Raw genomic sequence first — 25761 nt, forward strand, 5'->3', positions numbered from 1 at the left:
CACACGTTACACATTCACCTTGGATTTACTCCAACTATTCCACCCCCCTTTAAATTTCATAATTGATTTAGCTGACTTTTCACTGGACAGTGCAGTTCTCTGGGTTTCTGGTTTGATCCTGAGCTCAGGTTACTTTCAGTGCTGTCATGTTGGATCCAATAATTCCGGGAAAACTGTGGGCATGGAGTGGGGAAACACCCTGGACAGGATGCCAGACCACTGCAGGGCAGCGTGAACACAAAGACATATACACACTTATTGCCAACATAACATAATATTTGTAATTGGTAAACTCCTGATCATCTTAGCTACCTAAGCAACAGATGCAGCAGGACTCTCAAATCTCTGCCATACCTCTCAGTTTGGTGTATAGCCGCATTGCTGCACTGCTTTCTGGAACATTCAGTCCAACGTTTGCTGTTTGCACTACTTGAATTTTTCATTAATATAATCCCTTGGGAAATGGTACTTGAGACAAGAAGCTCTTGCTCTCTTATATTTGGGAGTTAAAGGTCAAACTTTATCGCTTAGGGCTGACGTTTGTTTCTGCTAGCGGTGTTCCCTGGCGACATCAGCGTGGTACACAACCAGTCTTCTCACATGGAGAAGAAAAATACACCAACACCAACCAACAAAAAGCACCGCAATCACTGAAAACATGGCCAGTATTACAATATCTGTTCATCTGTTTCATGTAAATTACACTTACGCATGTATTGTGAATAAAGTTGTCTTCAAACTGTATGAGAGAGAGAGAGAGAGAGAAAGACAGAGCCAGAGCAAGAGATAGAGAGAGAGAGAGAGAGAGAGAGAGAGAACATGAGAGAGACAGAAAGAGAGCCAGAGATAGAGAAAGACAGAGCCAGAGGAGAGAGAGGGACAGAGAGAGAGAGAGAGAGAGAGAGAAAGTGAGAGAGAAAGACAGAACTAGAGGAGAGAGAGAGAGAGAGAGAGAGAGAGAGAGAGACAGGGGGGACTTTGAAAAGGAGTTTTTAGGTATATATTGCTCCAATGTAAGAGTGGGGAGGGAGGAAAGCAGAGACAGAGAGAGAGAGAGAGAGAGAGAGACAAAGTGAGAGAGTGAGACAGAGCCAGAGGAGAGAGAGAGAGAAAGAAAGTTAGAGAGACAGAAAGAGAGAGACAGAGCCAGAGGAGGGGGGAGAGAGAGAGAGAGAGAGAGAGAGAGAGAGAGAGAGACTTTGAAAAGGAGTTCTTAGGTATATATTGCTCCAATATAAGAGTGGGGAGGGAGGAAAGCAGAGAGAGAGAGAGAGAGAGAGAGAGAGCATCACTACACTTCATTGTCATCATTGTCCATCACAGCACTGGACGCATGTGTGTGGAATATATATTTCGCTGTTTTATTTCACCGTGACTTTCCCGAGCTCGTCACCTGATAGACTTCTTCTCTATGTTTACTTCTAACTTGAAAAAACTGTTGTTTTTTTGTGGGGGGGGTGATGATATTCCCCTTTATCACTTCACCGCCACTGAAACGGACAGCACTGACCAGCTCAGGCACGCGCGCGTAGGTAGGGATGCACCTGTGAAGTAGCCACATGAATCGTGACGCTGAGGAACTGCGTTATTAACGTGGTGGGGCTTTTCTTCTTCCCTCTCTTTCTCCCTCCACGTCTTCCCTTCTCCGCAGTGTGTGTGTGTGTGTGTAACAAGGACCTGCTTGTCGCTCGGTTTAGCCAAAACACACACACACACACACACAGGAGTGAGAACTGCGATGGTGTGAGGTGAGTGTCAGGAGGAGAAAGGCGAAGGAAAATGGACCCTGATACACAAATTCACCGAGCCTGACTGACAGAACTTTTCATCATTTCGACGCTTATTTTGCGTCACACTCCGTCCATTTATCCTTTTACCTATAACCACAGATTTTATTCATTTCAATAAAAAAAAAAATCAGGCATTTATCCGATATATCTTAACATATCAGCCTGACGACACACGAGCGCGCGCGTGCCAACGTGATTCCACCGCGAGTTACCTGAGAGGAAAAGGGCGGGAAGCGCGCGCTGGATTGAAAAGAAGAAGAAGAAGAAACGGTCACTCATTTCTCTCGCGCAGCAAACAATCCATCAACTTTAGCCATGGGGTGAAGAGGAGAAGTAAATCACTGTAAGTAATGTTTTTTTAACCTATTTCCTCTGCCTAAATATCTATTTTTAAAAAAAAAATAGGATACTGTTTAATGTTAAAAACATATTCGCTTCGTTTTTGTGTGAGTAAAATGACTAGTTTTACACTTACTTCTTGTTTGAATTGACTTTCAGTTTCCCAAGACATTAAATTATTGAATAAAAGTTTGCTGTCAGAGGTCTATTGAGACACATTAGTGTTGTTTGTTTGTTTGTTTGTTTATGGCCTCCTGTTACCCCTAGTGTATGTGGGAGTTTGTGCTGAGAACAGCAAAGCTCAAAATGGTGGACATTTCACTTATCTCTGTTATTATAGCGGTCATTCTCAGCGTTTCTTCTTACTCTTCTCACTTCCTCAGACTTAAATGGATATCTGTGATGAAGAGGGCAGCCCATTTGTTTTCACCCTGCCTCTGTATGTTTGTTTGTCAAGGACAGTGTATCCTGAGATGTGAAAGCCTCTCTTGACTCATGTGCATTCAAAGTGAAGACCTGAGTCTCCAAAATGCCTTAAGGCACTTACAATGACCTGGACTGTAACAGTAGTCAGTTTAGTTCAACATTCATAGTTTGCTCCTGACTCCTTTATCACTCCTTTATTTTATTAACACCCCCCCCCACTTGACTAATTCAGTGGGGGGGGACTCAGAATTACACTTTTTAGGAGTGACCTTGCTTCTGGCGCAGAGTCATGGAGTCAAACCCAGACAGCCCGAGCCGGGCTGTGGAGTACCTCCTGGAGCTCAATAATATAATCGAGAACCAGGCCAAGCTCCTGGAGACGCAACGGCGGCGCATAGAGGAACTCGAGACACAGCTCGACCGAGTCAACCAGGAGAACCAGGACCTCCGCTTGGACAGGAAACCCGGTGCTGACACCACCACGCAGAACCACAATCACGAACAGAACTCCAAGTCCAGTGGACCGTCGTCTTTGACAAACCACAACGCCGGCGGCGTCCCCCATAACAGCGGCGCTAACGTACCATCGTCTACGGTTCCCGGCCCAGCTCGGAGGACCCACACCAGGCTGAGCCGAGGCCTGTCGTGTGGTTCAGCTCCTGTGGAGAAGGAGAGAGGGAGGCTGGAGAGGAACGACAGCACTGGAACCAACAGCACATCTACTCTCCGGAGACAGTGAGTAGCTCTATCCATGTTATTGAGCCTCGGCTTGCTTTGTCGCATATACTAAGAAAAACTGGCGTCAGCACACAGGTCAGATATTTTCTGGAAGTACAAAGTAGGAGAAGCCTGACCGGTGACTGTCTGCCAGGTTTTTACACTGCAAACACACTACAGTGCATTCTCCATAAATAATGGCCACCATTTCTCTCTTTTAATCCACCGCACATTTGATGGTTTTCAAGGAGACTTGGAGGCTCTAATCCAGCTTTCCAATGATTTCTTTGGGTATGATTTTCTTCGATGTATAGCTAACTGCTGTGTGGGCTGCTCTGTTATATTTTGTGTGTGTGTGTGTGTGAATGTGAGTGTGTGCCGCATGGAGCATTACAGAAAGGGACTATCTGCCTTTGCTGCGTGGGAGTGTTAAACGAGCATGCTGATTTGTTGTATGGGGTCGTGAGGAATTTGTGTGTGTGAGAGAGAGAGGGAGAATGTGTGTGTGAGTGTGTGTGTGAGTGTGTGGGTATGTTTTTATATCTTGGTGGGGACCAAATGCCCCCCCCTTCCCAAAAAAAATAAATAAATAAAAATAAAATAACGCTAGGGTTAGAATTAAGTGCAGCACAGCATTAATAATAATTTCAATGGAAAATTCTCACAAGGTTTGTAAAACAAACGTGTGAAGAAGTAATAATGAATTATGCATGCGAATGATACATATATACATAAAGAGAGTGCATTAATGTGATGAGTGTGTATTCCTGTGCCTGTACAATAACTGATGTTTGCCTCCAACTGTATGCCTACTCTTGATAAATCATTTCCATCCCTTGAAGAAAGTCTTCCTGCCTTGAATTTGGGAGAAAAAAACGTCAGGTTTAGTATTATTGGCTGAAAGGTTAAGGTGTTTGCCATTGCTTTCCTCTTTCCTTGGGTGAAATGCACTGTAATGAAAGGAGCAACTAGAGAGAATGAGCCTCAGCATGTGTCTTCCTCCTCGCCTCAGTAAGCAGTCCTCTCAGCCCAGCTCATATAATTATGTTTGCACTCTTATTGCAGCCAGCTGCAGCTCAGCCCCATAGTTTCCTCCGAAGAGTTTCTCGATTCTTCTGTGGTTCACGCACGTCTTTTGCTAATTTGTTTAAAGCTGGACTAAAAAACATCTACAACACTGATCATCAATTTCAAGTGAGAACCATTTCAAAAGATTTTTTTACTGTTGGAATAAACCAAGCGTGTAATTTCACTCCAGGTGTACCTCGGTAAATTTGGAAAAATGTTTGTATCCTACTCCTGATGTTCAATCTGAGCAAATTTGTGTAAGACTTAATCCACAAAGAAGACTAAAATTCGACTTTATCAATTTCAAATCATTTGTATTCCTTGCTACACTTTTATACATGGAATATACCATAAAGCGTAAATTGCTTAGTTTTAGGCTACGTCTACCGTAATCCGGCTAAATTTGAAAACGGCATTTTCGTCTAAAAATGCTCCGCTTGCCTCCATTTTCAATCGTTTCCCAAAAGTTGGTCATCCACATTGATGTATCTGAAAATGCTTACGTCCCTGTACTGTACACGAATGCAACATAAGATGCTTCAACCTGTGTAATTTCTGTCTGGTGTTTATTTACTTTCTGGCTCTTTGAAATGTCATTCACCATCTTAGCTGAACTGGGCATCGTTTTCGAAAGCCTCTGTTTTCATGGTCCACACTGCGATGCGAAAACAACGTTTTCAGGTTTATCCACTTTAAAGGGTGTTTTCAAAAAGATGTTTTCGTTGACTAAAAATGCCCTTTCGGTTGATGACGGAAGGACAAAACAGACAGAAAAATATGGGTTTTCTAAAGAAAACGTATTAATGTGGACATGGCCTTGGTACATTTATAGCATTTTGCAGACACTCTTATCCAAGGCACTTTGAGATTTGGAGTCGCATACATCCTCATGCTAGTTCACGAGGTCAGTGCACAAGCTTGATCATTTTCAGGTGAACTGATTTTACCAACATACACGTGAGTACAAAGAAAATCAGTGAAACTTTTGTCATTACAGCATAAAACTTCAGTTCAGTTTGGCTTTTGCAAACAGTTTTACACAGCTTTTTTTTGTTTGTTTCTTTTTTGGGAAATTTGATATTTTCAGGATGCTCGTTACAGTTGAGAGTATAATTTAGTCGTATAATTGAGTTGTGAGGAAATTCTGTAAAGGCAGCAAATAGTATCGGTCATGCGTATTAAATTAAAATTGAAAAAAAAAAGTCCCGCGTATATTAAATTCCTCTGTGCTTAATCTTGCCATAAAATTAGAAGCACACTATTGTCCTTGTATACTGTAGCATTATGATTTCCTTTCACTGAAGCTGAGAGCTCCAGTCCTGTTCCAGCATGACAGTGCCTCTGTGATTGACCGTGTCCCGTTCAGGGTGCCTCATACACAGTGTGGTCCTGGGATCGGCTCCAGACCTTAGTTAACAAGTCTTAGTTACTGTAGTCGCTGAGAGTGGAATTAGTTTTGTCTTTGACATCATCTTTTTTGTTGGACAGGTGAATTAAGTGGTTATGTTTTATTTTGTGTGCCACTTTAAATTAGAGTCTCAGACTCTAAACAAATGAGATTTGATTTTTTACTTGAAGCCAAGTGGTTCTCTGTCCATGCATCTTTAAACACTCATTTTTTTTCTAGTAAGCCATATCATCACCTCATTAATCAGCCCATGAAATGTACAATTCATGACATTCAGCCATGTGAGACAGAATGTCTGTGTCGACTGGTTGTAAATAATGTACATAGATAAATACACATACATAAATCTGATAAATTGCAACTGCTACCAAAGCCGTGATGGTTGATGCATAGAGTCGTTGTACTGCGACTTGCAAAGTAAATAAACAAATTTTACTAGCCCTTGTTATGGGATTTTGCTCTGTGATTGCTAAACCTGACTAATTCTTTTGCTAGTAAACTCAAACTTGTAATATTTCTAAGGCATTTACCACACCGAATATATTATCCCTTTTATGTTCAAAGACGTCTATGCAAAAGTCAAGATTAATATTCATTCACACCTCTGTGCATCACGCTCATTACACATACATTATTACACGTGTTCGCCCCCTCCTCTAGTCCCTGTACTCCCACGAGGCGAGTTAGTCATTAGTAAGTAACACATAATAGTCCTTTATGTAGGTGTCAAACGCCGTGGAGCCGGATCAGTAGTACAGAGATCACAGATCTCTGTTTATGTGTGCGTTTGTTTGTGTCTGTGATCATATTCTATTAATCTTGTGTAATGTAAAGGGTATTGCATAAGCTATTAGTAAAAATAAGAAAGGAAAATAAGAAAGCTGTTATGTAACATGGCAGCACTTGCATGTTAAAGTATGTGTAATGTTGTAGTTGTAGGGATGAGAGATTTGTGTCTAGTAGAGCAGGCTTATTTTAGTACTCATCTTCTTCGGTCTGCTTGCCTTGCCTTGCAGCAAGCGTTATTCTTTGCTTCACGTCTTTTTGCTCTTATTGCTTATTTTTTTTGCTCCTGGGTGATATGTGTGGAAATGTAACAAGTATAATTATCACGGACACAAGTGTGTTAGTCCCGCCAAAAATTTCAATCACGTTTTCAGTCAAACTGAGCCGTCTTTACTTCCCCGTTTATTGATCTTTCTTTCTGAATTTCCTGCCATCTGTCTTGCATTCGAGTCACTTTTCCCTACCTGAACCCTCCACTCCCTCTTTCTCACTGACACTGCTGATAACAGATGGAGAATCAGCCTGTGTCCCACTGTTTCACTTTTGGAGTGAAGCATGCTGGGAAGAGGTCGCTTTCCTTTTCCACCTCCACATATACTATTCCAGCTTTGTTTTCACTCCTGCCTTTCCTGACTTGACTTAAATCTCTTCTTCTTCTTTCATGCTCTTTTCTTCTCCTCTCTCTCTCTCTGTCACGTTTTTTTCTCTCATGTGTCTTTGTCTCTCCTAGTATAACTCTCCTTCCTTTAGCTCATCAGCAGAAGGTCATGGTAATACTGACAGTGCTAATTATTGACCTGGGGTTTGCTTTTAACTGCTACTGATGACACAGGCTCCACAGCAGGCCCATCCGGCATGCCAGGCGCCCCTCTCTCTCTCTCTCTCTTTCTCTGTCACTGTCACTGTCACTGTCACTGTCTCCAGCCATATGTTAGAGGCAGTGCTTGCTTATATTGGGTCTATATTTGGGTTTTTCTGATAGCGTTACGACAGAAATGTTGTAAATTGTTTAATCATGGATACTGATTAATTAATACAGGATATCATGGGCCAAATACAAACCAAAAAATTTGTAACACTGGATTGAATAATTTTTTATTATATTTTCTCATTACTATTGATACACTACTGCAGTAGACATAGATTAGACATGTAAGATTTATATTAGATGTAAAATGTACACCTGTCAGGCATAATATTATGAAAACTGACAGGTGACGTGAATAACACTGTTTATCTCCTCATCATGGCACCTCTTAGTGGGTGAGATATATTAGGCAGCAAGTGAACATTTTGATAGAAGCAGGAAAAATGGGCAAGCGTAAGGATTTGTGCGAAAGGTTTGACAAGGGCCAAATTGTGATGGATCAGAGCATCTCGAAAACTGCAGCTCTTGTGGGGTTTTCCCAGTCTGCAGTGTTCAGTATCTATCAAAAGTAAGTTCTGTAAGTATCAAATGAAGGCTCCACCTCGCATCTTAGAGGACTTAAAGGATCTGCTGCTAACATATTGGTGCCAGATACCACAGCACACCTTCAGGGATCTAGTGGAGCCCATGCCTTGATGGGTCAGGCTTGTGTTGGCAGCAAAAGGAGAACCAATACAATATTAGGCAGGTGGTCATAATGTTATGCCTGATCAGTGTATGTTAAAATGCAGAGTTCCTATGAGCTTTGTGCAGTCTACCATATACTGCTAATGAAAAGGGCATACAGATGTCATTGGGATGATTTGTGTGCAGTTGGTGACCAGACCGCTTATTGTATCAATCGATGGTGTCAAAACCACCACATCTGCCTGAATCCTCAGCTGCCAATCTCACCCACTTCCAAGTACAATTGCTCAAACTCCCACGAGATTGATCTTTCTCCTGTTACACATCTAGACTCATTTACCTCTGTATATAAACTCTCAGTTAACTTTGTTCACTGTCTTTGCTTGGTCTTGTTTGCGCTCTCTGCCTCATTATTCTTTGTTATTTCAGCATCTCTATTTTCTGTCTATGATCTTTGCTTTGTTCTGTTGGTTTTTGGCCTTTTGTTCTTAGATTTTTTTAGCTTTTTTTTTCTTGGACACTTTTGGCTTTCATTTATTTCTTTCAAGTAGTGCCATTGTGATTTGTGTCAGTCTGGCATCTACCCATTAAATCATTTTAATTATCTTTCAACGTTCCGTTAATTTAGATCACAGTAACATTTGTGTGAAACTGTATGAAGTGTAGCAGTCTTTAAAACCTGCTGTTCTGAATGTCTGGCTAATGACCGAACTTAACCATGTGTCCTAAAAATGCCATATTCCATATTCCTCACTAATGGGTTTGTGCATTAATGTGTATTCTAGATTTTAGGGAATAGAGATTGTAAATTACACAAGCTTGGCAGTTGAAAACATAGAGTCATCCAGCATACAGTCTAGAACACTGCTTTGAACTGTTTCAGACATGCTTTCGTTCAACCTTGTTTGGTCCGCTTGAAAGGTTTCAGCTACATTTCCAGCTAAACTACATCTCAAAAATCACACAAAAGACTTGCGTGGGAAAGACTGTCATGATGGTGCATTTCTGATATACGGGCATTATCTGCTCCACAATCACGCTTTTCCCCTCCTAATCTGTGCAGTATATCTTACAATAAGGACATGGCTCTGTACACGATAGACACACTGTCGGCACTTTGCCTCTGTTAGTGGAAATCAATTCGATTTAACTTGCTATAACACAAAATCTATATTTAAAGCATCTCAAATTAAAAAATCCTACAACCTTGTCATTAACTGCTCTATCAGCTGCTCCTCCTCTACTGCATTATTGTTCAAAGAGCAAGCATGAGCCAGTGTGATGTCTACCCTAGTGGTCTTCTACAATTACTGCTTTTTGCACTTATTACTTTTGACCACTCGGTGCAGTAATCACTGCATTAAGGTAAATGGGGCAGTGAGCACGCTTTCGTGCCAAACGTATTAACTTACAAAAGTATTACATGCAGGTACTGTAGCTAAGTAATTAAATTACCCCGTGGTAACAAAAATATAGCTTGAAAATGGGGATGGAATTGGAAATGGGAATGAACACAGCAATTTTTTATTACTCATCACTTCCTCTTTTGAACAAATTTCCAAGCACTTCATTAATCTCTGAAGCTGAAAGCAGTACAAGATCAGAAGAGATACGGCACTCTTGAAACTAACCGACTCTCTCTCTCTGTCTCTCTCTCTCTTTCTCTCTTGCACTTAAACTTAATCTGTGACCTGTGTACAATTTTGAATGATTGCAAACAGGTATTTTATATTTATTCACACTCTTCACAAAGCTGGCTTAAAAGTGATGCATTTGGCCTAAAAGGTTTTCAAAAACTGTACTTGGTATTGCATAGTGCTTGTGTACAGTATAATTGCAATATAATTTTATGTATGCAGTATTCTATATACACTCAGACAATACTTGTTCCCCTGCTTATTCATGTGATTATCGTCAGCCAATCAAATAGCAGCACACTGATGTGTGTTTGATGAGAGAGGTCAGAGGAGAATGGTCAGAATGAATTAAGCTGACTGAAATGCTAAAACAACTTAAATAATAACTCTTCACCTCTAGTAAACAGAACAGCATCTCAGAATGCACGACTTTGTATGCGTATGGCCTACAACAGCAGGAGACAACTTCAAGTTTTACTCTTGTCAGCCATTAACAGGCATTTAAAAAATGTAGCACAACATAATGTAGTCAAATGCATTACTAAAGAATAACGGAAACAAATGAGTATATGTTAAGTTTCTAATGTAGCACATCATGTTTCTCCCCTTGACCCAAATCAGACATTTCAGTTATGAGATTTGGTGCACTTAGCTTATTTGTGTAATGCAGCAGGCTTCATTGCACCACTGCGAAGCATATTTATGTTCATCATGAGCTACTTTGTGCTCGTTATAACACTGCATTGGAACGATTCAAGGTTTGCCATTAGATTAAAGAATTATACTGGGAGTATTACACTGAAATCCTTGATAAATCCTGTAGTTCACAACGGGAGTCACAATGTCTCATCATGTTTTTAGGTTTTCACACAGACACACCTCCCCACAACAAACTATCAGCATCTAAAGTCTAGTTTCGTGCACAGCACCATAGATATGTGTATCACACTGTTTAGATTCTGGAGGGTTGCATATCATCCCATCAGTGGGCCTCTGCATGCTACATTTACCCATAAACTCCCTCTCTGTGTGGTAACACAAATGCCGAGATCTGTTTCAACACAAAGCTGGCTTCTTCCTACACCGCATAAACCGTCTCTCTGTAGGTTCACCTGTACACAGTGAAACACATACAGCATGAGAGAGGATGGGAGCGTTTAAATTTCTAAGACTTGACTTCAGTTAGTGTGGCAAAGTGGTGATAATTACCACTGTGTGCTTTATGTCAATGAATTGCACTGGATATGTGAGACCGGATCTTTCAGGGTCCTTTCTTGTGGACTCTTAACCTCAGCTCACCTCACATGTTCAGGTCATAAGCTTCAATCTATGGTCACTGAACCATTTCTGAGGATTTGGATGTATGGTTCGGATCATACGCCTGCTGCTAGATCCAGCCACAACCCATTCTAGCTTCATGGCAGAAGCAGTTATATAAAATCTGCTAATTCCTGCAGGCTTAGATCATCATACATCCTGCATCATACTTAGCACTGAGGATTTGGTTCTTTTGTTTGTCACCATGCTTGCTTTTTCCACCCAACCCACAGTTAGTGTTCTATTTTGTCTTTGATCATAGAACGCAGATTGATGACTTCAGAAGGATTATGTTTATGAAGACAAACCTGCAACGATGACACCCTTCCCCATACAAGCCTGAAGCTGGTACAGATTCATGTATTTGAACTAAATGTGATAGCAGAATTCTTATCAAAAAGAATATGACACCAGAAATATTATAAGATGCCACAGAGTGTTTGTCTTGAATCAAATCCCTACACAACAAGATCAGATATTAGTGTGAAACACTGCAGACTTTCAGTCCCAAATCAGTCCAGATCAGTGTTCGCTACTCTCAGAACTCTATTGAACAAATGTGATGTCAGACCTAAATGAACACGGAGGACATCTTTTACATATGACGTCAATACTTTTTTCACACAAAACACTACAGGATGTTTTACATGTCATTTTAGTCATGCATGATTGTGGTAGTCATGATTGGAGTAAAAGGTTAAGATCAATTTTTACACACATCATAGCAGAATATAATCAAGGAAGACGATATTTTGAGAGCAGCCAAACATCTGGAAAGCTATTCTGATTGTCAAGAGGGGGTACTTGGCCTTATGATCAGCCTGATTATCCTCTAGTGTGGCTCAGGCATTAGCGGAGCTTACAGAATTATCCTCAGCGTCTCCACCTGGGGAAGCTTATATCGTCAGCATTTTGACTATAGGCTCTCTGCTAACTCGTGGCTCTTCTATTTTTAACACTGTCCCTCCTTTCTCTTCCTCCCACTCACTGCTATTCTCAGTATTTGGTTGGAGAGTGAATGTGGACAACCAGATTTACATCACAGACTGTTTAACTGTGAATCCTAAACACTGTGTTTTATCACTGGTGTCAGAGCATTTTTCATTTTCTTTCCCATCTCTTTGTGATAGCTGTGATAATAAGAGGCATTTTTTTTCCTTTTGCATCTCTCTTTCAGCCATTTAGACATGTCCTCTCCTTCAGCATGCACTCTACCACCCCAAAGCACATGTGATTGACATTTTGATAATACTTCATATAGCCCCTGCAACAAAACTCAAACTCAAATGCAAAGTCTCAAACACTTCCTGTAATTATGCTGAAATCAGGTTCACCTCACTCATGTTTCTGTTGACTGATCTGACACAGCAAATCACACTGAATGTGGTATGGCTACTGGAAACTCTTTAAATCATCATCTCATCATTTATAACTCACAAAAGCACTTAGAACAAAGTATGAGTATGTATTGTGTGTCCAGATGAAACTGAAGTCACATGAGCAGCACTGACTGTTCTCAGAAAGCATTAAAGTCTGCCCTGTGGTCAAACTCATTCTGGTTTATTTATCTATTTTCACTGTAACTCAGTGATCTAATCCACACACTGCCACTTTGTGAATGTGTAAGTGCTGCCTGGGCTTTACAGGAAGATCTATAAACTGTTTTAACAGACTTTAGCCCAAAGTTGAAACATCCCATTCACTTCTATTGTAAAAATCATCAACTGTGTATAAGAGCCATCCTTTAGATAGAGTTATGAGGAAAAAACTCCATATAGAAAAATTGCCAATACAAATCCCCAGGAGTCCGAGAAAGGAAAATTGTCATGCTGGCTTGGTGGAAGTGAATGCATTACTCTATCTTCGGTCAGTCAGAGAGACACTAGGCAATCATGGGTGTATATAGCTGTAGGTCAGGACAATATGGTGGCTGACTTGATGTGTTTCAGAGTAAACATGTGCTAGAGTTCACTCTGTCTGGTTGTTAGCTGTTTTGTGAATGATAGGCAGAAGGTGGCCAAATTGAGTGATAGTGGGGTAAAAATAATTTTGGAAAAGTTCTTTAAATTAATGTTCTCCACTAATGACAAAATTTCTGCGACCATCAGCTCCTCATTTCCTCCCTAATATCCATCATCTCCTCTTTAGCTGGGGGTCTGGCTATCTAGCACAAATAGCCAGTTCTTTCCCACCTTTTACATTTCCATTCACATAGTTAAGGTTATGATTTGTATTCTCCAGACAGGTGATGTATGAGATGGGTCAGCTCACTAAAGGTTCACCAAGAGAGCTATGGGTAGGAGGCTTGAATGGGTATGTAAAAGGGCATGTAAAGAATTATTAATAACACAAGACACAAGTAAGAATGTAAGAGATTGGTTTAAAAATGACCTTATGGTGCAAAAACACGAATTTGTACTTGTCCTAAGAGCTCATTTTCCAAGCTTGAAATCCAGCCAAGAACACTTTCTATCCTCTATACACAATTACACTGGCTCAAAAAGTAACATTATACTTCACACAAATTACATAACGGTGAATTTTTTAATATTTTATCATTGCATGACAAGCAATCCAGATATTTCAGATCAGCATTAAAACCGGTTTCTCTGCCTGTGCTTTTATTGTACTAAATGCTATTTTGCTAAAGAGAAAGACAAAAGCTGGAACAATGTTTATAATTATTCTGGCCTTTTAAAGTTATGACTTAAGCTGTTTCAGTTTTTCTGGCCTTTTACTGTTTTTGTCACACTTTGATGCAGAGGATGAATATCAAATCACGTCATTCGCATGATTCATAATAAATATAAAATAATAATAATAAATTCTATAATTTTTTGTGCAAACAAGGTATTTTTCCTTTTGGAGCTCGCTCTCATTTAGCACATTATGTAAGCCACACAGGTTTCTAAAGCTGGGCGTGAACACAAACACACACAAAAATCAAGCAGCTGCAAGTTTTTTCCCCCTTGTGGTGGTGTGTCTGAAATCTGTGATGAACACAAGCAAATATATATATTTACGAAAAGCACAATACCAAGCTGACATGGGTGAATATTTTTAATAGCAGAGATTGTTTTTGGGAGTGCGCTTATGTACAGGAGCATGTTAGGAATATCTGACAGGTTTGGTCTCATGGAGACTTTTCTTGGGTCTCCATGAATAATATTAATATTATTAGTAGTAGGTGTAGTAGTAGTAGTAGTACATTGGGATGTGTTAGTGAAAGAACTTGACCAGAGTGTTTCATTATCCATTATCCATAAATCTGACAGAAAGGCCTTTCTTCACGTTAGATCTGTGCTGCAGATGATTACGTGTGTGAGTGTGTATGTGAATTAGAGGGAGAATGTAAATGTTTGTGTATTACTTTATTACATTTTCCACTTTGGCCTGATGAGAGTCTAAAAATGTTTATGTCCTTTTTCACTCTGCAAACCGGAGTGTGGTGTGAATAATGCTGTTGCTGTGGAAACAGAAGATTTCCCTCTGGCAGTTTGGAGGGTTCGAAGCTCCCCCACCCTCCCTTCTTCCCACCCACAGACACTTATCTGTTTGTGTGTGTGTGTGTGTGTGTGTGTGTGTGTGTGCGTGGGAGTTATAGAGAGATATCATCCTCCTCACCTCTCAAAGCTCAGAGATAGATTACTCATTCATGTCTTTCAAAAGTCGGTTGCGTAACAACAGCATCAGATGCTTTCTAGTCGAAATTCAGTAGTTATATGTCATTATCCAGATGCATCATAATCAAATTAATATTAATTTATGTTCCATTCTTTCATTACCATCATCATGGTGATGAAATTCCTTAGATTTGGTGGCAGTGATTAGAGTATGTTAGTTGACTGAGTCCTGCGGATCGAAAGCGGGTGCAGAGATGATGCTACATATCGAAGATGCTGACTGGTGCTCATAGAAGTATGCAGCAAGTAACTAGCAAGTTGCACCACAGCTGTGTGATATTGATGGTGTGTGTATGTGTGTGTGTGTGTGTGTGTGTATTAAGGATGGTCAGGGGATACACAGCAAATTTAGTGTTTTACTTTTAATAAACTGCTATACTGACAGCAGTTTATTTGAGAAATGAGAAGTTGCTGCCACAGGTTATCGTCACTCATCTAATTGACCTGCTTGATCTTCTGTGCATGTGCACACACGCGCACACACACACACACACACACACACAGAGCTTACTCACAAGCATAAACATAGATAATCTGAACCACCAAACCAAATGATTTCAAATTCTGCAAAAGCCTTCTTTTACCTTGAAACTAAGATTTTTACAACTAGCCCAAAGTTATTTTCCTACACACACACACACACACACACAAAACCTCTGACCTTACTTGGTGGTTTTTCACTTATGTGTATTCCCACATTTTCTACTATTAGCCAGCAGCTACAGTTCTAATTTTTATTATTTTTCAAAAAATACATAACTGCATAAAAATCCCTCAGTTTTCAGTGTAATCTGTTTAGTAAATTTTATTCTAATTTTATTTAGGTTTGCATATTGCACTCAATGCCATCGTTCTTCAAACTAATTAGGTCTGTGATGTTTCCTCTTCCCAGTTCAGTTCTTGACTACCAGGTGTAGAAAAGCGACAGATTAATGTCCCACAAGCTGGTTGCTGGGATAAAATCCAGCGCTCTTGAAATTCAGTATTAAAATGAATTTGGTGTAGAATATTAAAGTAAATCTGGTTTAAAGTATTAAATGACTAGATTGATAGATTGACTTGTTAACACGGATGGAAACACTCGCTGCTGACCCACGTAGATGAGTAAATAAGGGGGGGCTTTGTGTATTGTTTGGTACAAATGAATAAATAATTTTTTGGTGTTTTTAACTAGATTTTTTTAATGAAAGGAAACTTTATTAACCACTTTTCCTGGTCAGAGTTGTGGTGGTTTTGGAGCCAATTCCAGGAACACTGAGCATGAGGCAAGAGCACTCACTTATTGGACAGTCCATTGCAGGTCATAACACACACACACACACACACTTTCACACACTCATTCACACATTGAAGGGGTAATCTAACAATCCACATCAGCAGGTTTTTGGTAGGCGGGAGGAAACCTGAGAACCTGGAGGAAACCCATGCAGAACAGAGAGATTCCTGTTAACAGAGTGTGCGAGGTGTTGTGATTTGAGAGCACACAAAGCTGTTCACAAGCTCACAGAAGTGGCACGCTCACTCTTTCCTATCTCGCAGGCTGCATCTGCTCACAGTTCACTTTGGGGGTGCGAATAAGACACATGTTCCCACAGCTATGATTTGTCACTCTCAACCACTTCCTGCTTCTTCCCACCTCGATTTCATTCAAAGCAAAATGTATTTCTGATTCAAACACAAAATTTGTTTACAGTTGTTTGAATCCATTTGCAAAGACAAACAAAATGTCAGCATTTGAAGAACATTTTCAGTAGTGTTTACTGCAGGTGCCATACCTGATGCTTCATCAGCTTGAGGAAGCCTTTGTTATCACCACACATACATTACAGCACAGTGGAATTCTTCACGTATCCCAGTTGAGGAAGTTGGGGTCAGAGCACAGGGGCAGCTATGATGCAGCACCCATGGAGCAGAGAGGGTTAAGGGCCTTGCTCAGTTGCACAACATTGGCAGATTGGCAGTGCTGGGGCCTGCTGAACCCTGACCTTCCAATCAACAACCCAGAGCCTTACCCACTTGAGCTACCACTGCCCCTGCTGATATAAAACCACAACCTCTCTGATCCATGAGCCAGCAGGTCTGTTGGGACATCAGTTTGTGTGCTATTTGCATTGTGTTTCATTTGTTTGCTTGTTTCTAATTCTCCTGTTTTCCATCATTTCTGTGTTTTATGTAATTCCTAATTTATATCATTCTGATAGTAAACAGGCTCACTGTTTAATAAACACTGTATTATATTTAGACACAAATTTCAAAGCTGCATCTTACTGAATTCCCCAGTAGACAATTTTAAAGCTTTGGTGAAAGTCCATGTGTGCTTTTAAATAGATACAAAATGGCCACTTATTAATTTGAGTCATATGAGAAATATCCAGATCTGTCAATGATGGTGATGGACAGCTGGACAGACAGACAGACACACACATGGCAGGGAGCAGACTGCTGTGTGTTTGATTTGCTGGTGTCTCTTGGCTTCTTAAACTGTTGAATATGTAAGGTTAGATGAGATATTACCATCTCTCTCTATTTCTCGCTCTCTCACACTCTATTAGTCTTTTTATTATGCGTTTCTCTCATGCATGGAGGAGATCGGTTGCCGAGGGAACTGTGCGAGCTCAGTGGGCGAGAGACAGCATAGAGAACCAGAGAAATATTTGTGGGAGGAGAAAGAGAGAGAAAGAATTGAGTGAAGCAGAGATAGCAGAGATGTGAGAGGGGTAAATAAAGGGGGAAGAAGTGGGTGTCTTTTTTTTAATAAGTGACTAAGCAATTATTTTTAGCACGGGAGTGATTAGCTTTGTTCATCTGGTGTTATGCAGATTTTACTCTTACCACTTATTTACTTTTTGTACTTCTTATATAACTTAATGTCTTCTGGGTCTGCAACATAAGCTACTTATTGCAATGCAACTTTTTTTTTGGTCTATTTTTTGCCATCGGCCCGAGCAGGTGAAGTCACCAGCTGTCTCCTTTAAAATACATGAGAGCACATCTTTCCAAACAACCAGCCATGTGTCAGAACCAAGCTATGTGCTAGACTCTGCCATGTGCCCTTGTTGAAACCTGTTGGCTGGCATGGCTGTTAGAAACCAGGAGGATAAAGACCTTGTTAGCTATCCATCCGGTAATAATGTGGGCAGTACTTCTTTGGACTTCTGGCCACATGCATTAAACACTACCACTAAACACTACCAGGTGTCATATCTGTCCTGCTATTGTTTAAGGTTCTTCTCTTTAAGTTGGTATAAAAATAATTGTCACACATGTTGTTATATAACAATTAGTATACTTTATAATGCAGTGCAAATATCATGTGAATGATTTTAATGTGAAGTGAAGATGCTTTTAAAATGAATAATGATATTCTAAATATTCTAAATTGGGCAGAAATGTAAAGGGCAGTTGTTCCTCTACAGGTCTCAGTTAGCCTCAAACCAGAGGTTTTATCTGAAAACATTGTTAAAGGTACATTGGGTAAGATTTCTCAAAATCTGTCATGATTAAATCTCTATCAGTGAATAGAACTGAAAATGATTTAAATTAGACCTGTCCAGGGTGTAACCCCTGCCTGTGTGCTGGGATAGGCTCCAGCAGATCCCGGTGACCCTAATTAGGAATAAAGCAGGTATAGAAAATGGATGGATGGATGATTTGGATGATTTATTTTACTCTTTGAGCCCACCCCAGTTTTCCATGAGTGTTCTCGAAATCACTTTCAAGTGCACTGTATAACACCATAAACATGCAAAATCCAGCTCGTAATAATTTACGAGAATTGTCACAAGTGCAGCGGTTGTCCTTTTCACTTCTTGATAAGCTCTTATGAGTGCTAAGCTGTGTATTAGTATGCTCAGGATGCGGAGTGAAGGGATGTGAGGGAGTGTATATAAAATGACTGACAGGAGGGTCGTGTAAACACAAACATGCATTCAGGACCACAAGGCAGATTTTCTAAGGATTATTCTCAGCCATAGGGTTTTCTCCTGAGGTCACAGTCCAAATCTTTGTTTTTTTTTTAGTGAGTTTAAATTTTTCCAGCTTAATCCTATTATTATTAAGAAACAAAAATGAACTATTACACATTTAATATATTATATAATCTTTCCAGTCTTCACCAGTCTAATATCATTGAGCCTGTGCCCTTTGCAGCCTGTTTTGATGCGACAGGAGTGGCACCTGATGTGGTCTTCTGCTGTTATAGTCCATCTGCCTCATCTTGTGTGTCCCGAGATGCTTTTCTCACCACAGATGTAAAGAGTGGTTATTTGAATTTACTGTAACCTTCCTATTGTCACAAACCAGTCTGGTCATTCTCCTCAGAACTCTCTCACAACATTCAGAGTGAACTCTGGAGACTGTTGTGCATGAAAATCACAGGATTTAGCTTCTGCCACATGATTGGCTGATTGGCATGATTGAGCAGGTAATGATTCACTGGTGCAGTGACACTGTGTCTAAGGGAAGGAAAGTTAAACGTCTGGATTCATTTCTGCAAATCAAAGCTGAAATCATTTAGCTAGTTAGTCTCCATCTAATTTTAAGCATCATTTTGTATTCAGGAAGAATTGCGCATCAGTTGCACAATCTGTTGGGTACAAAATGAAAAAGGGCATGCAGATGATTCAAAGGGACGATATTTAACTAACCACAGTGTGCCTTGTATTCGTTAAGCTGCTTTCCATCAAAAAAACCATGGCTTTCGATTAGCTATAAAAACTTTGCCTTAGAAACAGCCTGGCTACTTCATTATTTTATTTATTCATTGTCTTTTTTTATTAATCATGTCTTCATCAGTGCTTAATTTACATTTTATCAGCTCTGTTTAAGACCACTACTAATTTCAGCTTCAGCCCCTGAAGACATTTTCCCACATGTACATTTAAATTCTCTCCGCTGTTCTTGATAAATGAGTTTGATAAGGCCGTATTGTGAAAGCCACAGAGATTAAAGTATGACTTTTTGGAATATTTTGCCTCAGTGTTTCATGAAGCTTGATAATAGTTAATGGAGTTTCCCAAGCCCAGGTAGCTGCAGGGGTTTTTAAACCTAGTGGATGTGGAATATCTGATGTGCAACACAGCAGACAGAATTCAGTTCAGTAAATCACAAACGAAGCACTTATTCTCCACAACTTCAGCAAACTAACATTCAATTCAATTTTCAATTTCAGTTTATTTTTATTGGGCCTTTTCACAATGGACATTGTCTCAAAGCAGCCTTACAGAAGTATTGAAACAGAAAAAAAATGATAAAGATTTTATTTTATCCCTAATGAACAAGCCTGAGGCAAAGGTAGCCTCAGACTCCCTGAGATGATATGAGGAATAAACCTCGAGAGGAACCAGGTTCAGAAGGGAACCTCATCCTCATTTGGGTGACACTGGACAGTAAATAACAACTCTTGATAATGTCCTTTCTGCAACAGCAACCAAGTGATCTTGAGGAACTAATTGGTCAGTGTAGTTTCTGAGTTCATTTTTGAGTACTCAATACTCTAATTTCATCCTGTCAAAAGCTGACAGATTCAGTGGCAGTACAAAGACGTTGTGGTAGTTTCCAAGTGGTTCTGTCCACAGCAATCCCCTGGGTCACAGGTTGTCCACTCACATCTGTCTCCAGCCACAGTGAGCACCATCAAGCGATGAGACTCCAACCAGGGGGTAGAGCGTCTGGTGGGATCAGACAGGTCCGGAAAGAAGAAGTGGTCATACTGGGTACTCAGAACACTGGGAGCTCAGGAGTGGGGCGTATAACTCGACAGAGAAAGACAGAGAGAGAGAAAGATATTTTGTGATCATGTGATGTTTAAAGACAATGTAGATGTGTGTTTTTGTTTGTTTTGTGTAATTATTATTATTATTATTTTATTTTTCTTCTGTATTTATTATAGATTTCTTTATCTTTCTGCTTCATATTTGCACATTTTTCTTCTTTTCTTGCTGCTGTAACATGGAAATTACCCCACTGTGGGACGAATAAAGGTTTATCTTATCTTATCTTATCTTATCTTATCTTATCTTATCTTATCTTATCTTATCTTATCTTATCTTATCTTATCTTATCTTATCTTATCTTATCTTATCTTATCTTATCTTATCTTATCTTGTTTGCAAAGTGCAGGCAGGCATTACGGCAGGACTAGCTATGACAGAATAATTAAAAGGGAGAGCCAGAAGATGATAGACATGAAGATTTAACATGTTGCATGGATGAAAGTTTACAGTTCATTTGCAGCCATGACATTGTGACTAGCTGGTGAAACGCCTGACACGAGCCTCTACTGAACATTCATGTACACAGCCTCTGAGTAGCCAGCAGCAGGAGCAGTGTGTGTTGGAGCATGGTAATGCCTCTATCAGCAGAGAGCACAAATTTTTTAGATCACTTGAATTGTAAAAGTAATGGAGTGCAAGTTGTATTGAGTGCGTAATGATAGTCTTGAACCTTGAAGATGTTCTTGGGGTGTGTTCTTCAGCACAAACAAAGCAAATGACTCCTGTAATAAAAAAGCTGTTTCTTGATATAGCTCTTTTTGTGAAGCAACCTAACCCCGCTATTGACTAAAGACCTCACAGTTTTCTTTACACAAGCCAGTTTCACTTGCTGATCATGAGAGCAACCCTAAAGAGTTTTCAACTTTCACATCCGGAAACCAGTTGACAAATCTGAAAGTGTCTCATACCCCAGAAAGTGAACATTACATTACGTCAAATAGTAGGATCTGTCCCTTTGCAGGACTTTTGAAGAATCGATGAAAGGAAATGTGCCTGACGTATCAGCTGTGTGCCGGTGTGTGTGTGTGTGTGTTTAGAGAAGTGTGCAGCTGTGCGTTAATAGCTTTAATAGTGCACCCTTTCAGCCGACTCCTTCTCTTTAATATGAAATATTTTGTCTGTCTCTCTGTCTGCCTGTCAGTCGATCTGTCTGTCTGACTCCTGCTTTCAAAACACCATCATTCGCATGCTTTTATCCTTTGTGCCGTGCTGCTTCTCTTTTTTTTTGACCATCCGTCTATGCCTGTGCTTAGTTTCTTCTCTCTTTTTTTTTTTTTTTACATACAGAAGCTCCCACACACTGGCACAGCTCCCCATACCATCTATCAATCTGCCATTCATCACAAATCACATTTCACCTTTCTGAATCCTCACTTGATTTTACATCCATTTCTCTCTCTCTCTCTCTCTCTCTCTCTCTCTCTCTCTCTCTCTCTCTCTCTCGCTCTCTCTCTCGCTCTCTCTCACACACACACAAACACACACACACACACTATGTCTTTATCTTTCTCCATACACATACGCCCACACTCATTTTAGCCCCCCACACATACACATACTCACTCTCTCTTTCTCTCTCTCTCTCACACACACACACACACACACACAAACACCCCCCCACACACACATTCACTTTTCTCTCTCTGTCTACCTTGATGTTTCTAATCTTCCTGTCCTTGCCATTACTCTCCTGTACATAATTTTTCTCTGTCTCTTTCTCTCTCATTTTCCCTCTCTCTTTCTATATCTCTACTCCCACTCTCCTCTTCAAGTGGAGTCCCTCATGCTCCTCTCTGGTCTTCCTGTGTGACCTCCAAACTTCCATCTGAAGCACAGTATCGACTCTGTGTGTGGGTGTCCTCCGTACTTCACGCTGCACTTTGTATTACTCTCTCTCTCTCTCTCTCTCTTTCTCTCTCTCTCTCTCTCTCTCTCTCTCTCAAACACACACACACACACACACCACACACACCCTGACCCTACAGCCTGCCAGAAACAGTGGGGTAGGCGGAAGACAGGAGAGATAGAGAGGGAGGATGTAGGTGTGGAAAGATTGGGGGGTTATAAATAGAGAGCTCTGCTAGAAAGAAAGATAGTATTTAATTACAGCCGAGCGAGACTTGAATTCAGGAGAAGAATGGCTAAGTGGTTTCTGTGAGCAGAGCATGCAGAATGTTCGTGTGTGTGTGTGTGTAGATATGAGGGATGTGAGGCTGCATATGGGACCGTTCAGGTGACTCTAGTCCTCAAACATTAAAGGAGAAACGCAGCTTGCTGTGTTGTAGTAATAAAATGTGGCTGTGTAGAATTGGAGCCTCTCGCTTTGTTAGTGTTACATAACTATCCGCACTGGGAAGCTCGCCTGGAGACTCACTCTTCCTCCACACACACTCAATTTCTGCCTTTGTTGCAAACATCTTGGGGTTTGGAGAGACAGAGATAATATGACATTTTATCAGGCTGTCAATAATAATTTGAGGTCTTGCTTCAGCAAAGAAATGGGGTGTTATTTAGGATCTCTTTGATTATAACTTAGCATCGATCTCTTCCCTTAGGAAACATACATGCGAAGACTTAAGAGGTGTTATATAATGTGCATAAACACTGAGAAATTACAAATTACCTGGTGGGAAATTTACATGTGTAATAATCCCCTGAAACTAGTAAAGACTTTATTCTTAACTTATGTCTTCACTCATGACTATGTGTTTTTATAATCTATAACATTATTATTATTTATAGTCATTTGAACGGAATGGTAAAAATGATCTCAGGTTAAGAACAAGAAGCTTGATGTCTATTCATGCATTTAGCTGAAATAACCAAGCTACAAACCAACCATGCGCATCTAATTGGAGTGCTTTATAGTCATAGAGCACTTTTTCCTCTATTTTCTTCTCCCCAGTTTGTGCAGAGCACCATGTACAAATCAGATCTAGGCAGAGGTCCTGAAGTTACTGTAATGTGTTTACTATAAAGAGGAAGTAGCGTGGTACACATGCCTGTTAAAATGGCAAGTTTTTATTCAGTAAAAAATCTGGAATCAAGATAAATAATGTCAGATTATTTGTTCACCCTTTCATGCTCTATAGCAACCAACGATTTTCAGCTGAAAAACAAATCAAGGGAGTCAAGAGTAAAATTGGTTGTGCTCTCTGGGTGGGAGGGATGACATACTCTCTCTCCTAACAATCACAGCGACAATCGTGGGCGACTTTGAGCTTATGTATGCAGAGGAGGGCAGGGCGCTTTCCTCTGACTGTGTTACACTGGCCTGTGTCACAGCAAGAGAAAGATGCGGTGACTGCCTTTACATATCTCAGAGGAAGCATGTGTTTGCATTCACCTTCTTTGTGTGGTATTGTAATGTAATTGGGAGAGGTAGCTATTGGTTCGGAATTGGGAAAACCAAATTGGGGAGAATATGGGAAGGAAAACTTACATACTAACAGGGTTAAAAAATATCAAATCAAAACTGTAAGAATTTTAAATCAGATTTGTATACATGACAGGGCAACATTATGCACACAGAGGAAAGTGATATCTGTCCTCTTCCGCATACATGAGCTTACAGATGCCATGGATTGCCTACTTTCTCTGTGACTGACTGCATATGCTATCTTTCACACATAAAGAGCATGGTTAATTTTCTTCTTTTGGCTTATGGCCATATCCAGCTATGCTATTGTGTAATATAAATTGAATTGTGCAGGTTGTAACAATATATCAGGCATAACATTATGACCACCTGCCTAATATTATGTTGGTCCCCCTTTTGCTGCCAAAACAGCTTTGACCCTTCATGCACTGTGTATTCTGACACCTTTCTATCAGAACAAGCATTAATGTCTTCAGCAATTTGAGCAACTGTAGATCGTCTGTTGGATTGGATCACACGGGCCAGCCTTCACTCCCCATGTGTATCAGTGAGCCTCGGCCGCCCATGACCCTGTCGCCAGTTCACCACCATTCCTTTCTTGGACCATTTTTGATAGATACTGACCACTGCAGACCGGGAACACCCCACAAGAGCTGCAGTTTTGGAGATGTTCTGATCCAGTCATCTAGTCATCACAATTTGGCCAAAAACTCACTCAAATCCTTACGCTTGTCCATTTTTCCTACTTCTAACACATCAACTTTGAGGACAAAATGTTCACTTGCTGCCTAATATATCCCACCCACTAACAGGTGCCATGATGAGGAGATCATCAGTGATATTCACTTCACCTGTCAGTGCTCATAATGTTATGCTCGTTGATCGTTGCGTATATATATATATATATATATATATATATATATATATATATATATATATATATATATATATATATATATATTTATATATATATATGCTGAGGCGCATAGTGCGAAGAGGTCGCCAACTTTCTGCAGAGTCAATCGCTACAGACCTCCAAACTTCATGTGGCCTTCAGATTAGTTCAAGAACAGTGCCCAGAGAGCTTCATGGAATGGGTTTCCATGGCCGAGCAGTTGCGTCCAAGCCATACATCACCAAGTGCAATGCAAAGCGTCGGATGCAGTGGTGTAAAGCACGCCGCCACTGGACTCTAGAGCAGTGGAGACGCGTTCTCTGGAGTGATGAATCGCGCTTCTCTGGCAATCTGATGGACGAGTCTGGGTTTGGCGGTTGCCAGGAGAACGGTACTTGTCTGACTGCATTGTGCCATGTGTAAAGTTTGGTGGAGGGGGGATTATGGTGTGGGGTTGTTTTTCAGGAGCTGGGCTTGGCCCCTTAGTTCCAGTGAAAGGAACTCTGAATGCTTCAGCATACCAAGACATTTTGGACAATTCCATGCTCCCAACTTTGTGGGAACAGTTTGGAGCTGGCCCCTTCCTCTTCCAACATGACTGTGCACCAGTGACCAAAGCAAGGTCCATAAAGACATGGATGACAGAGTCTGGTGTGGATGAACTTGACTGGCCTGCACAGAGTCCTGACCTCAACCCGATAGAACACCTTTGGGATGAATTAGAGCGGAGACTGAGAGCCAGGCCTTCTCGTCCAACATCAGTGTGTGACCTCACAAATGCGGTTCTTGAAGAATGGTCAAAAATTCCCATAAACACATTCCTAAACCTTGTGGACAGCCTTCCCAGAAGAGTTGAAGCTGTTATAGCTGCAAAGGGTGGACCGACGTCATATTGAACCCTATGGATTAAGAATGGGATGTCACTTAAGTTCATATGTGAGTCAAGGCAGGTGAGCGAATACTTTTGGCAATATAGTGTATATATAT

At 40.5% G+C, this 25761-nt stretch overlaps 1 protein-coding gene across 6 annotated transcripts in view; it reads left to right on the forward strand.

Moving 5' to 3' along the window:
* Window positions 1–1261: 1261 nt before the first annotated feature.
* Window positions 1262–25761, forward strand: part of iqsec2b (IQ motif and Sec7 domain ArfGEF 2b) — a 52521-nt gene continuing 28021 nt past the window's right edge. For 4 of the 6 annotated variants that reach the window (XM_058389635.1, XM_058389637.1, XM_058389638.1 and 1 more), the window contains exons 1-2: window positions 1262–2133; window positions 2513–3290. In XM_058389635.1, coding sequence (XP_058245618.1) covers window positions 2845–3290 — 446 coding nt within the window. In that variant the 5' untranslated portion in view covers window positions 1262–2133; window positions 2513–2844. The remainder of the gene's footprint in view (window positions 2134–2512; window positions 3291–25761) is intronic. The other 2 variants (XM_058389640.1, XM_058389641.1) reach the window with 2 other exon arrangements.

The sequence above is a fragment of the Hemibagrus wyckioides genome, linkage group LG05, assembly GCF_019097595.1.
Source record: "Hemibagrus wyckioides isolate EC202008001 linkage group LG05, SWU_Hwy_1.0, whole genome shotgun sequence".
NCBI lineage: Eukaryota > Metazoa > Chordata > Actinopteri > Siluriformes > Bagridae > Hemibagrus > Hemibagrus wyckioides.